At 38.7% G+C, this 12,917-nt stretch overlaps 1 protein-coding gene across 6 annotated transcripts in view; it reads right to left on the reverse strand.

Moving 5' to 3' along the window:
* USP25 (ubiquitin specific peptidase 25) overlaps positions 1–12,917 on the reverse strand; it is a 125,296-nt gene that overhangs the window by 39,979 nt on the left and 72,400 nt on the right. For all 6 annotated transcript variants that reach the window (XM_039531075.1, XM_039531064.1, XM_039531095.1 and 3 more), the window contains 6 exons: positions 11,972–12,048; positions 10,655–10,728; positions 6,874–7,022; positions 4,108–4,235; positions 2,291–2,386; positions 1,856–2,017 (listed from right to left, as the gene is read on the reverse strand). In XM_039531075.1, coding sequence (XP_039387009.1) covers positions 1,856–2,017; positions 2,291–2,386; positions 4,108–4,235; positions 6,874–7,022; positions 10,655–10,728; positions 11,972–12,048 — 686 coding nt within the window. The remainder of the gene's footprint in view (positions 1–1,855; positions 2,018–2,290; positions 2,387–4,107; positions 4,236–6,873; positions 7,023–10,654; positions 10,729–11,971; positions 12,049–12,917) is intronic.

Genomic DNA, 12,917 nt, shown 5'->3' on the forward strand with positions numbered 1-12,917 from the left:
ATGTGCTGACAGGTATTTTGAAATAAATTACTAAAATAATTGAAACTGGTGTGATTATATTGCGTTATTTTGAAAAGTAAGATATGCAAAATAATGTAGAATTTTAAAATGTGCACAGAATTTTGAATTTTTTGGCACAGAATTCCACCAGGAGTAACTATTACTATCCCTAATGGTGGGAAATAAAAAAAAACAACCAAGTTTATACACAGCCCCAGAAACCACTTTTGCCCTTGTGCCTTCCCATTTTGGTGTCAGCTAAAAAACTTATGCCTAGTTTCCAGATTTGTACATATGACAGAGCCCAAATTTGTTAACCTCTGAGGCATAATCCCAAGTAAACACATAAGTGTTTTGCTATGAAGGTTATCTGAGATTGACTGGCGTATGTTGTCATGTGGAGAACTCACAGAATACTTATAGTTGACGTTATGCTAATCTGCTTTGTGTTTTTAATGTTTTAACATATGGGCCTAAAAGTCACAAAACTCACATCTCACAAAATGAACTCAGTACATAACACAATTTTAAACAGCAAGGCATTTTTTGTAGTGTAATTCAGGCAAACAGCGTTCCCTTGCTGGAGTCTGTCATCTGTTTTATTAATAGGAAGTTTCATATTCATGATGATCACAGCAGTACCAGCAAAGCACTTCAGCACTTTTAAAAAGAAAGCTTTTGATCCATTTACTTCAGCAGGGATACTCACAAGTTATGCAAGTCTTTAGTTGCTTTGCTGGATTGGGACCTACGATCCCAATGAATCAGTTGGTATGAAAGCACTGATTCATTGTCACAGTGCTGTGTTCGATCCTAATGTACAAATCTCTCAACTCCATTTACTTCAATGGGGTGGAAATAAGGGCAGAATTTGACCTCTGTCAGCATGGTTTTTCAACACTTACATAAAACATAAAAGAGCAAAATCTTTGCGAATGAGTTTAACATGTAGTGAAGCACAAGAAGAGCAGATAGCATATGATTGAGATTTAGAAATGCAGATCATTGCTGGATTAAAGCAACACTTGGAGCCATTCAACACATGCATGTGTAAAATTCTGGAATTCTGTTAACATTTTTCCAATGATGTATAATGTATACACCTATAAAATCTTGTATTCATTTTAGAATTGCAATTGTCACTCCAACTATTTATAATGATTCCGTTTAGGAAAGTTTCAGCTTTATAACTAGAATCAGACATATTAACAGAGAACAGATGAGCTCATAGTGATACAATTTTGTGGCAGCAGTAAGATAATTTTTTCTTAGAGATAATTCACAATACACAGCAATATGGCTTCTGGTTTTGGTTTAAAATTGACAAATCTCCACCAAAACAAAATTAGAGAATAGGTTTTCATAAATACATAACAAAAATACTCCAGATAAAGTATTATAGAGTAATATAGATAGCATTTTTGTATTACTGAAAAATATTCATGATGAGGAGGAGCAAACTTCCCATGTTAGTTAGGAGCTCACTTTTACTATTATTGGACAAAAAAGTATTTAAAAAAAAAACAAAACAAAAAAACTCATCTCTGCCTCCTCCTAGTCCTTCCTCTTAGAACATCAGGGTTGGAAGGGACCTCAGGAGGTCATCTAGTCCAACCCCCTGCTCAAAGCAGGACCAATCCCGAGACAGATTTTTGCCCCAGATCCCTAAGTGGCCCCTTCAAGGATTGAACTCACAACCCTGAGTTTAGCAGGCCAATGCTCAAACCACTGAGCTATCCCTCCCCCGAGACAAACTTCATTCCTTTAAAGTGATCCATAATTTGCCTAAAAACAAACACCTAAAACCAGAAATGCTAAACACAGAACACACACACAAAAGAGATCTCGTTTTTACCTTGGAATGGTCTGTGCTGTTACAGTACCACTAGGGGGAGCACTAGCATCAATATCATCAATCGGAGAAGTGCAGACAGGTTTACTTGATGCAAACTCCAATGCATACTGTAGGACATCTACCAGGGGGAATCGTTTAGGACCAGAACCATAGCTTAAATATCTGTTAACCATAGAAATGTATAAATATCCTGATACTCATACAAAATGGAATTTTTGGCAGACTACAATTAAGTAAAATAAACCTATCATAAATTCCGTGCATTTTTTTGCTTAAATAAACATTCCTCAGAAGTTGCAAGTGGAATGGAAAAAAGGTCTAAGAGAAACTTCAGAACACTTAATTAAATATAAAAAGACAATTAACTATTCTGCTCTGTATAGCCTACAATTCAATGTCACTTGCCCTTATGTTTGGAAAAATCATCTATAGTACCGTTCTAATCTCTGCTGTAACACTGTGAGATACTCTTTAAGTCTCTTGATCTCATCCCGTTTAATTCTTGTAATTTCTCTGTTTTTGTGCATGTATCTGTGAAAACAAAATGGTAGACAAGGAGTCACCTGCCTGCATTTCAATACTGACACTGAACTCTATTAAACTGTCATACACATTCACCATCAACAACTAAGTTTGAGTCACTAAAATCATTTTTCTTCCACTTATGATGCATTAAAAAACAGAAGAGACTAATTATAAGGCCATGTCTACACCATGGGCACGACAACAGCATAGCTTCAGCATTGCAACTACACTGCTGCAGCACCATAGTGTAGACACTTCCTACACGAGCAGAAGGGTTTTTTTCCGTCAATGTAGTTAATTTACCTCTTTGAGCAATGGTAGCTAGGTCAACAGAACAATTCTTGCATCAGCCTAACCATGTGCTCACCGGAGGGGGTCCAGTTGGATTAACCACAGCATTCAAGAGTATGAATTTTTCCACAGCCTTAAGAGCCTATATCCACCTAACTTAAGCGTAGACCAGGCCTAAGACATTTACATTTGTTTGTCCACTATTAATCAGAAGTAGATTTTTAATTAATTTCATTTTGAGTTGAATTATTTCTACAAAATACAAGCTTATGCTAATCTGTGGCATCATATATGGCATTATAAAAAACTTTCAGAAAAGTCTAGATTCCCAAGCTCTAAAACTCTGTCCACAGAACAAATACAAATATATCATAACTACTTCTCAACATGCTTTTTGACAGTTACAAGAAGCATGGTTTTAAGTTGTGTCCACACAGCAACTCTTCTGACTCGTAAAAACGGTCTGTTCTCACAAACACATGGTTGGTTTATACCACATCAGCAGCAGCAAACAGTGTTTCATCTTGCACTCTATAAACTAGTACAGCACCCTTTTTTTGGCAGTGTGGACATAACTCTCAGGTGCCACTACATGGCTTAGTAGTCTGTGCAGTAACGTATTCCATGTGCATATCTTAAACACTAGGGAAAGAATATTTGCAACACTATGGGATAACACTGTTCAGATTAACCATTTAACTAACTAGTTATAAAATGAGTCAAAAGCTGTAGTATAGAGTGTTTCAGTAATATAAATAGCAGCATACTTACAATTTTTGGTCATTGACATGAACCTACTAAAACAATCATTACAAACCATTAACAATTAAGCTATTCTCTCTACAATGTAACATTACAATGGGCTTAAATTGCAGCAAGGGAGGTTTAGGTTGGACATTAGGAAAAACTTCTGAACCATCAGGGTGGTTAAGCACCGGAATAAATTGCCTAGGGAGGTTGTGGAATCTCCATCATTGGAGATATTTAAGAGCGAGTTAAACAAACACCTGTCAGGAATGATCTAGATCAGTGGTGGGCAACCTGCGGCCCATCCGGGTAATCCGCTGGCAGGCCGCAAGACAGTGTTTACATTGACTGTCCGCAGGCACAGCCACCCGCAGCTCCCAGTGGCCATGGTTTGCCATTCCCGGCCAATGGGAGCTGCGGGAAGCGGCAGCCAGTGGACAGTCAATGTAAACACTGTCTTGCGACCTGCCAGTGGATTACCCTGACGGGCCGCTGGTTGCCTACCACTGGTCTAGATAATTAGTCCTGCCATGACTGCAGGGGACTGGACTAGATGACCTCTTGAGGTCCCTTCCAGTTCTATGATTACCATGAGTTAACCCATCATAAGAAGAACTGGCAGTTTAACCAATCTCATGTAATTTAATCTTTAAACACACTAAGACTCTGCTGAATACATTGTAACGTACCTGTCCAGATATAAAATGGGAGGAAATTCTAATTTGTTGTGGATCTTCTCTGGTCTTCCCAAAGCCTGATTAAACTCAAATCTTGAGAGCTCAAAAGTTAAGACAGGAGGAAGTTCAGTGAACCAATGCTGAACAAACAAACAAAAGAAGCACACAGTAAATTCTTTTCAACCATACAGCAATTGTTTGGTTATATTGTTACAATAATGCTTCCAACACTGTGGGTAAAAAAAAATTTTTTTTGGCAATGGATCAGTGTCAACTTCATATGGTTCCCCCACCTTTCATCTTTAGTTTAAGTAAGACTGACTGTTTCTATTCAAACTTCAGATCATTAGAGCCCAATTGTTACCAGTAGGTTTACCCTGTGTGTTCAACCCAGGTAATCAAGAGTTCTCAATATCTTTCACACCCCAGCAGTTTAGTACAGAATTAAAACCTGGCAGAAAGTCGGTCACTTTGAGAGTAGATATGGATCGCCAGTGTTTGTGACCACAGATGTTTAGTTACCTTCCAGGCTCTTATGGCTGCCAAGTTTTGTTTCCTTACATCACCAATTGGGACAAATGGCAACCTGAGGTTTCTTTCTGAAGTGGTATATCCTTTGTTAAAGCATAGAGAAATTCAGCCTTCTGCAATATTTCCAACACCTTAAAGATTTGCTGGCTATTTCCAAAACAAATTACTGGTATATTCATTTTTAATATTTAATATCTTCCATAGGAAATATGACTAATGTACTGTACATCTGATGTCATCTTAGATTGGTAATTGTGCAGCAATATTTTTCTTTGCTGGGACTTATATATTTTCTGTTTTTACCACTGTCAACAATTCTTTATAATATGCTGCATGACTGTTTTTGCTTCTGCCTTCATGTAGAAATAGAAGCCAGGTTTAAATACAGTGTCTTAACTTTACAACATGTAAAGATGGACAATCTAGAACAGCGCATGGTCATTCTGTTTTCCACAATTTGCCAACATTCATATAGTAAATTCCAAAAACCACTGAACCCTGCAATTTATAACTAACAGATTATAATTAACTGCTCCATTTCAATTGTGTGTGCAGGCGCATGTATGTGTATACACAATTTTGATGGTGTAGCGTCCACCGTGTTCACAACACACAAAAAACCACTTACTTTCATTTAAAAATTGTGCTTCATACTGCACTGAGATACTTGAGTGAAGTCTTTGTGTGTGTGTTTGCTTCAGGAAAGGTGTTACCCTACAGCCTTATCATAAAAAACTGAATTTATGCTGAGGTTGTATTTGTGCAGGTGACCATAATTAAAAAATAAAACAAATGGAAAATGTCATATGAAAAGAAAGCAGCACGAATGTGGGATCTGTAGGCAAAGGTAAAACAAACAGCAGCTGACAGTAAAAGGAATTAGTGCAGAAGAGAAATTTTAAAACTTTTGTCAGCATTAGCAAATTGGAAATTACAGCTACAAATTGGAGGATGCTTTTATTATGCTTTGTAATTAAAAGCTAATGTATATTTTGACATCACTTTAAAGGAAGTAACATTTTGTTATTGTAACATATTTACATGAAAGGTAGGAATACATCTGAACTAGGGAGACAACACAATCCTATTAGGAAGGATTTCACATTCTTGAGATAGGTGTGACAGGATAGTGAAAATACATAAACTGAGAGAATGTGGCTTAACCATTATGGGCGGATGTGAAAAAAGAATCTCATCCCCTTCTACTTTTGCATACATATTGTATATTTACATCCTAATTTATTCAACTAAAAAAAATTCTAAATAATCCAACCCACCCCAAATAATGGAGTGTTGACTTTTTTTATTATTATTATTATTATTAAAAATCTTAGGTCAGAGTTAAGTTCTATTAACATATTGCAAACAGGCTAGTCCCAGACTAGATAGATATGCAGTCATTACGTAGCGTGTGAGACTTTTCTGAAGGGGATAAGTTGTCAGAAGAAAAAAATGCCAATTATACCTGGCAAAATCCACATTTCTATAATTGTACTATGAACAACATTGTACATTTGTGTCATCTGTACGTTAAATTCAGACCAATATTGTTACCTGCAAAATGCCAGCTCATTAGGTTATACAGGAGCTTAAAATTTGCAGAAGCAAATAGTAAGGCACCCAAATTCACTGCCTAAATAGTTAGAAGGAACCCAGCACAGCTTAGCCTGTGTGTGCTCTCTATGACACAGTAGTTCAATATACAAATGAGGATTGAGTCAACTATGACAGGGAGGTTATGCAAATGAGCACTGTTACAGCTTGTGTCACCTACACCACTGTAATTGTTTAACCTGGCAACTGTGTTCAGGGAAAAGCAGGGCAGCCCATGCAAAAAATGGTCATGTGACCCTCAATACCCTCTCAGAAAGAATAAGGTGGACCCATAACTCAGCAGTGGAACATCTCCAGTCACACTGGAGACACGATGCTCACTCAGGGCTGCACTATGTAAGCAGACTCAGCAGTTTTTTGCATCAGCATACACTTCTCCAGAGCCCAATGCTGAATTGACTCCTTTTATTTGATATGTCGGGTGAGCAGTAGCCATCTGCACCCCTTACACACACAATGCATACTACACAGGCATGATTTAGGATAGGCTTACACCACTACGGCAGCAGCCTGCGTGATCACCAGCACAGTGCTGTGTGGGGATCTGCACTCTTGGTTAATAATCTTGCTCTTTATTTAAATCATCATAAAGAGGCACTATTAGCCCCCACAGGAACCAAACATTTAACTCACCTCCTGGCCAGACTTTCCAGAATTTTCTGAATGTAAAGATTCGATCTCCCCTTCAATCATGGCAGCTTCTAGGCACTCATGCAGATCTTTAAAGCCATTAACCTGGAGTGGATACTGGCCAAACATTTCTGTGTTTTCAAATTTCTTACCTTGGCAGGAGAGAGGTATTAACAATTAAGGTTTTATGCTTGGTGTCATTTGCAAACAGTGCATCCCTGTATTCACACCCCAACACACCATTGTGATAGTCTTTGTATAACATATGCCTTGTAAACTATCATTTGAAAACTAATAGCTTGCTGGTCAATAATATTGTGCTGAAACACGTGTAGCAACATTATATGTAATAATAATAATTGGAGATATACCAATCTCCTAGAACTGGAAGGGACCTTGAAAGGTCATTGAGTCCAGCCCCCTGCCTTCACTAGCAGGACCAATTTTTGCCCCAGATCCCTAAGTGGCCCCCTCAAGGATTGAACTCACAACCCTGGGTTTAGCAGGCCAATGCTCAAACCACTGAGCTATCCCCCCACCCAAAGTTAGGAACATAAGTTGAAGTTATGACTGAAATGTGTTTACCAGACACGTCTGCAGACTAGGTAAACAAGTTTCTTGAAGACAAAAGACATGCTGACGCATCTAGCCAAGGGTCATCAAAGTTGATTGGCAATAACTGGTCAAGTGGCCATTCTTTGGCAGAGAAGGGGGGCAGAAATAGATTGATTTTCATTTTAACAAACACCATAGAACCTCTTTCACCATAAGACCCCAAGTCTCCATCCTCATAGCTTGAAGGAACTTCATCTAGGGGTAACCCTCATGAAAACGCATTTCAAAGGGTGACAAGACTATAAAAGGGAGAGGCAAAAACACCCTAAGTATCCTATATCTCACTATTTCATGTGAGAAGACAGAAAAAACAGCCTTTGGATTTTGGGAGGGGTTCTTACCTGTTGCAGGAAACATTTGGTAAGAATGTCACCTTGAACACTCTAGTTTGTTGAATTTTAGTTACTCTGAGGTGTTTTATCTTTATTTCTCTTGCAACCATTTCTGACTTTAATACTTTATACTTGTACCCACTTAAAAATCTGTCTCTTTGTAGTTAAATAAACTTGTTTTATTCTTTAAAATCAAAGCTAATCCAGTTTTGTGTTTAAACTGAATTGTCTGATAATTCCAACCAAAGTAGTAAACTGTTGTACACAGACCTCTTACAGGGGCAATGGACCTCTAAAAACTGGAGAGGGCTGGATACTGGAGAACACATATTTGGGGTAGGGGAGAGAAGTATTTGGAATTGGGAGTGTGTTGGGAATCACCCTGCAAATGGTAATCAAGGCTGGTGGAAGACTTTGACAGAAGTCACTGGCAGGCTGCAGCTATACACACACACACACACACACACTCACTCAGTGTGACCTGCATGCTCTCTGGCTGTTTGTAAGGGGCCCACTTTGGGAGTTACAGCAGCAAAGCACTGTAAGGCACCCAAGGTTGAAGGACAGGTGGTGACACAACCCCTCTCTGTCTGGACTGCACCCTAGAATGGGATATGCCTATAAAATTTGCAGTACTCCCCACTCCATTACCCAAGTCATTAATGAAAATGTTGACCAGTATCAGACCCAGGACTGACCCCTAGTGGGACTCCATTAGATACGACCTCCCAGTTTGATAGCAAGCAGTTGATAACTACTCTTTGAATATGGTCTTTCAACCAGTTGTGCACCCAACTTGTAATTTCATCTAAAATACGTTTCCTAGTTTGCTAATGAGAATGTCATGTAAGACTGGGTTAAAAACCTTACTAAAATTCCTCCTATCCACTAGAGGCCAGTAAACCCGCCAGAGAAAGAAATTAGGTTGGTTCGGCAGGATTTGTTCTTGACAAATACACGCTGCCTATTCCTTATAACCCTATCATTCTCTACGTGCTTAGAAATGGATTGTTCAATAATTTCTTCCAGTATCTTTCCAGGTATCAAAGTTAGGCTGACTGGTACATAATTCATCAAGTCTTCCTTAAAAGGGGGAACAAAAAGATAGGTACTATGTTCGCTTGTTCCAGATTATATAATAGTATTGAACAAATCAATCAGATGCATGAAAATAAATTACTTTGGAGGGGAAATGATTTGGATGAAATATTAAAATGACTGATTATTTTGCTCCTCAACCACTAAAATCTACTAAATATTTTAGTTCCTACACTTGTTACTTTAACAACTAGTTTTATTTATTATTGATATAGCACTCCCGATGTGCATAGCATTTACAGGTGAAAAGTAAGGGCCTGATCCAGAAAACTAATTCAATAGTTCTTACTTACCTGCATAGTCCCAGAGTCAATGGGACTACTAGGACTTCTGCCCTGAGAATACTACAGTAATTTATACAAATCTGTAAAGACTTCCAACTAAGGAGACAGGGAGAGTAAGAACGGGTAACACCACAAAGGGAGAAAATTTTATTTTACACGTATTTATTTAGGCATACTTTATGTCAGTCATTACAAGACGAATGTTTTATGACCCATTTCTTTTCTTCTACTCCTTTGCTTTTGTAACCTTGCCATGTTCCGATGTGGAAAACATGAATGTGTGAATGCAGATAGGAGTTGGAATGTTAGCTCAAAGTAATGAGTCTGTAGGATAGATTTGAAGAAAGAATGAAGCAGAGAGAGGCACAGGAGGCAGGATGTTCCAGGTAAAGACACACCTGGAAGTCACTTTAAATTTGGTTGAAATATTTTTCAGTGATTTCTGCAGAAGTGGAACATCATAATCTTCAAAGTATTACAAATTTTAAACTGTTACACATTCCAGAGAGAGAGAACAAGCTCACTTGCAATCATATACTGGAACAGGATTTTCTGTAGTCTAGTATGAAATATTTGCCAGTTTTCAGGAGTGTTTACACTCAAGTCTACCTAAATTGTGCTGCACCTGAACACACATTCAACTCTACTGGAAATTATCGAATCTTCCTAACATTAGTTTAAAAAACAAAACAACCTCCCCCCTATCCATGTCCTCGCTTTTTCTAGGAAAAAAACTGGTCACCGTTGTGATCAATGTTCCCTTTCATTTTTCCCATGCATGTGCAGAACAAATTTTGTTATGTCACCAACATGGAGATGATATGTGGTGGGGGTGGGTCCGAGGGGTTCGGTGTGTGGGAGGGGGCTCAGCGCTGGGGCAGAGGTGCAGGCTCTGGCTGGGGGTGAGGACTCTGGGGTGGGGCCAAGGATGAGGGGTGCAGGAGGGGGCTCAGGGCTGGGGCAAAGGGTTGGGGTGCAGGGGGGAAAGGGCTCCAGCTGTGGGTGCAGGCTCTGGGGTGGAGCCGGGGATGAGGGGTTTGGACTGCAGGCTGCCCCGGGGCCATGGCAGGGAGAGAGAATTCCCCCCAGCCCTCTCTCCCCGGCAGCTCCGAGGTGCCCCTCTCTGGCCGCAGCAGCTCCGGGGCTGGTGGAGAGCATCTCCCCATCTCTGCCCAGCTGCGACACCTCCAGGGGTGAGGCGGAGGAGAGGCACCTCTGGGTCTAGGGGAGAGACGCCCCTCCCTGCCGCAGCCCTTGATAGGCTGCTCCAGGGCCATGCAGCTGCGTGGCTTATAGGGAACTTAGGTTATGGTACATATTTTAAAGATGTATTCTCTGGGGTAAGGTATCATTTAGAAATGTGTGCAATTATACAGTTCATTTGTTTAACTAGACATATGTTTAAAAATTTATCAACTGACATCTTTTCTAATTCAAGCACAATAAAATGCATACCTTCAAGCACACCCACTGCTAGAAATCGTCCATAAAACAACTCTACCATTGGGTTCTTTGGCTTTTCTCCATCCCTAAAAACATGAAATATGAAACTGTAAGACCAAAAACAACAACAGCCACATAAACCAACAGTTACAAAAGTAAGAAGCATTTGCATTTATTACATAAATCTATATAGTGGCATAATTCATTTTTAATTATTGTAAATGTCAAGTTTTGTACTTTCATCTGTTCATGGTAATCTAAGGATTTATGTATTCACAATGGTGAAGTGTATTTACAAAGTAAGTAAATGTATTTTATTCTGGGAAGTTCCATGCATATCCAAACTCAGAATTGAAGTCAATTCCCAAGACTGCTTGTAAACATACATAACCATGTAAGAGTGAGTTCCCGCCATCCTCCTACAAAATTTAATTGTTCAAAAAAAAATGTACAGATGTTCGGTGACACAGTGAATAGTTAGCTTTTGTGAGAAGAAATTGGAAAAAGTTTTGGAAGTATTTGAACTACTGTATTTAAAAACGTTATTTAAGGCAAAAGCCAATTGATTGGCCATAATGCATTTTAGTTCTTTAATATTTTGCTATTTTCATACCAAGTTCCCTACGTTTCCCAAGATGAAAAAGACAAGATAGCAAAAAAAAATAAAACAAAAAACCTCACTGACAGTACCTAGAAAGAAACATCTGCACTTGGAAAAATCAGCTTTTTATTGAAGTGCAATAAGATGTTATCTGTCCCAGCAACAAAATAAATAGGTTTTTAGGAAGGGGGAGAAGAATAATACTAACAAGAAAACAAAAATATCGTAAAGTTAAGGTTAGATCCAACTGTCACTGAGTTCAGCAGAAGTCCTTTCATCAGAAATTGGACTGGGCCATTACAGTAGTTAAAACAAGAAAATTTTCATTGACATTCAGTGTCCACTAATTCTTTTTAATCAATCCTAAAAATTTACAATCAATGAAATAGACAATTTGCATATATGCCTGAAAGATGAAAAAAATGTCCAGTTCAAAGATGAACAATGCCTCTGAACAGGATTAGATTAAAAGTGATAACTACCTTACAACTTACACCACTGTTACCGCTAGTAGAGCTGTACTTATATATTATAAGCCCTATTTTTTCCAGTGTAGACAGGACCCAAGATATCTCCTTTTTTAAAATTTCATTTTCATAATATGGGCCATTGGTTGATGGAAAGGACAGAGGAGTCAGTTGTCTTAAAAATCAGTTTAAATGTTCTTACGATGGGAAATTAGATGAATATATATGACTATACATTTTTACATATTAAAAACCCCTTACCTCTCCTCTTCAGCTTTAATTTGGAAGGCATCTTCTAACCAATCTAATAGTTTATGAGTGAATTCACTCACATCTTGCTGTTAAAAAAAACAAACAATGATTAATACATATTTGTGTGTATTCTTGAACACTATTAAGTGCAGCACAGTGGCTTCCACACCCACAAGAACTCCAAAATCCAAGTGTTTCAAGGCCATGCTACAATGGTTTTCCAATCTTGGCTCTTCGAACGTGTTGTGTTCCTCAGTCAGTACTATCTAGACATCCCTAACACTTTGGCAGATCTCATGCACCCCAGTGCTCCAATATATGTTGTCATAAACAGATAGTAAAGGGTTAATGTCTCTTTTACCTGTAAAGGGTTAAGAAGCTCAGTAAACCTGGCTGACACCTGAGCAGAGGACCAATAGGGGGACAAGATACTTTCTAATCTTGGTGGAGGGAGTTCTTTGTTTTGTACTCTTTGTTCTCGGGGTTGTTCGTTCTCGGGACTGAGAGGGACCAGACATCAATCCAGGCTCTCCAAATCTTTCCGAATCAGTCTTATGTTTCAAACTTGTAAGTAGCACAGGCAAGGCATGTTAGTCTTATGTTTGTTTTCCCAAACTGTAAATGTTCCTTTTTGCTGAGAGGATTGTACCTCTGTTTGCTGTAACTTTGAACCTGAGGCTAGAGGGTTTTCTCTGGGCTATATAAATTTAAGTACCCTGTAAAGTATTTTCCATCCTGATTTTACAGAGATGATTTTTACCTTTCTTTTTCTTTCATTAAAAACTTTAAGAACCTGATTGATTTTTCTTTGTTGTAAGATCCAGGGAATTGGGTCTGGACTTGGTGTTGGAGGGGGAAAGGAGGGGAAAATAGATCTTAACACAAGGAGAAATTAACCAAGGGGTTTGGATCTGTGTTCCCCAAGGAAGGTTTTGGGGGGACAGAAAGTGTGCCA

The sequence above is a fragment of the Mauremys reevesii genome, linkage group 1 (genome assembly GCF_016161935.1).
Source record: "Mauremys reevesii isolate NIE-2019 linkage group 1, ASM1616193v1, whole genome shotgun sequence".
NCBI lineage: Eukaryota > Metazoa > Chordata > Testudines > Geoemydidae > Mauremys > Mauremys reevesii.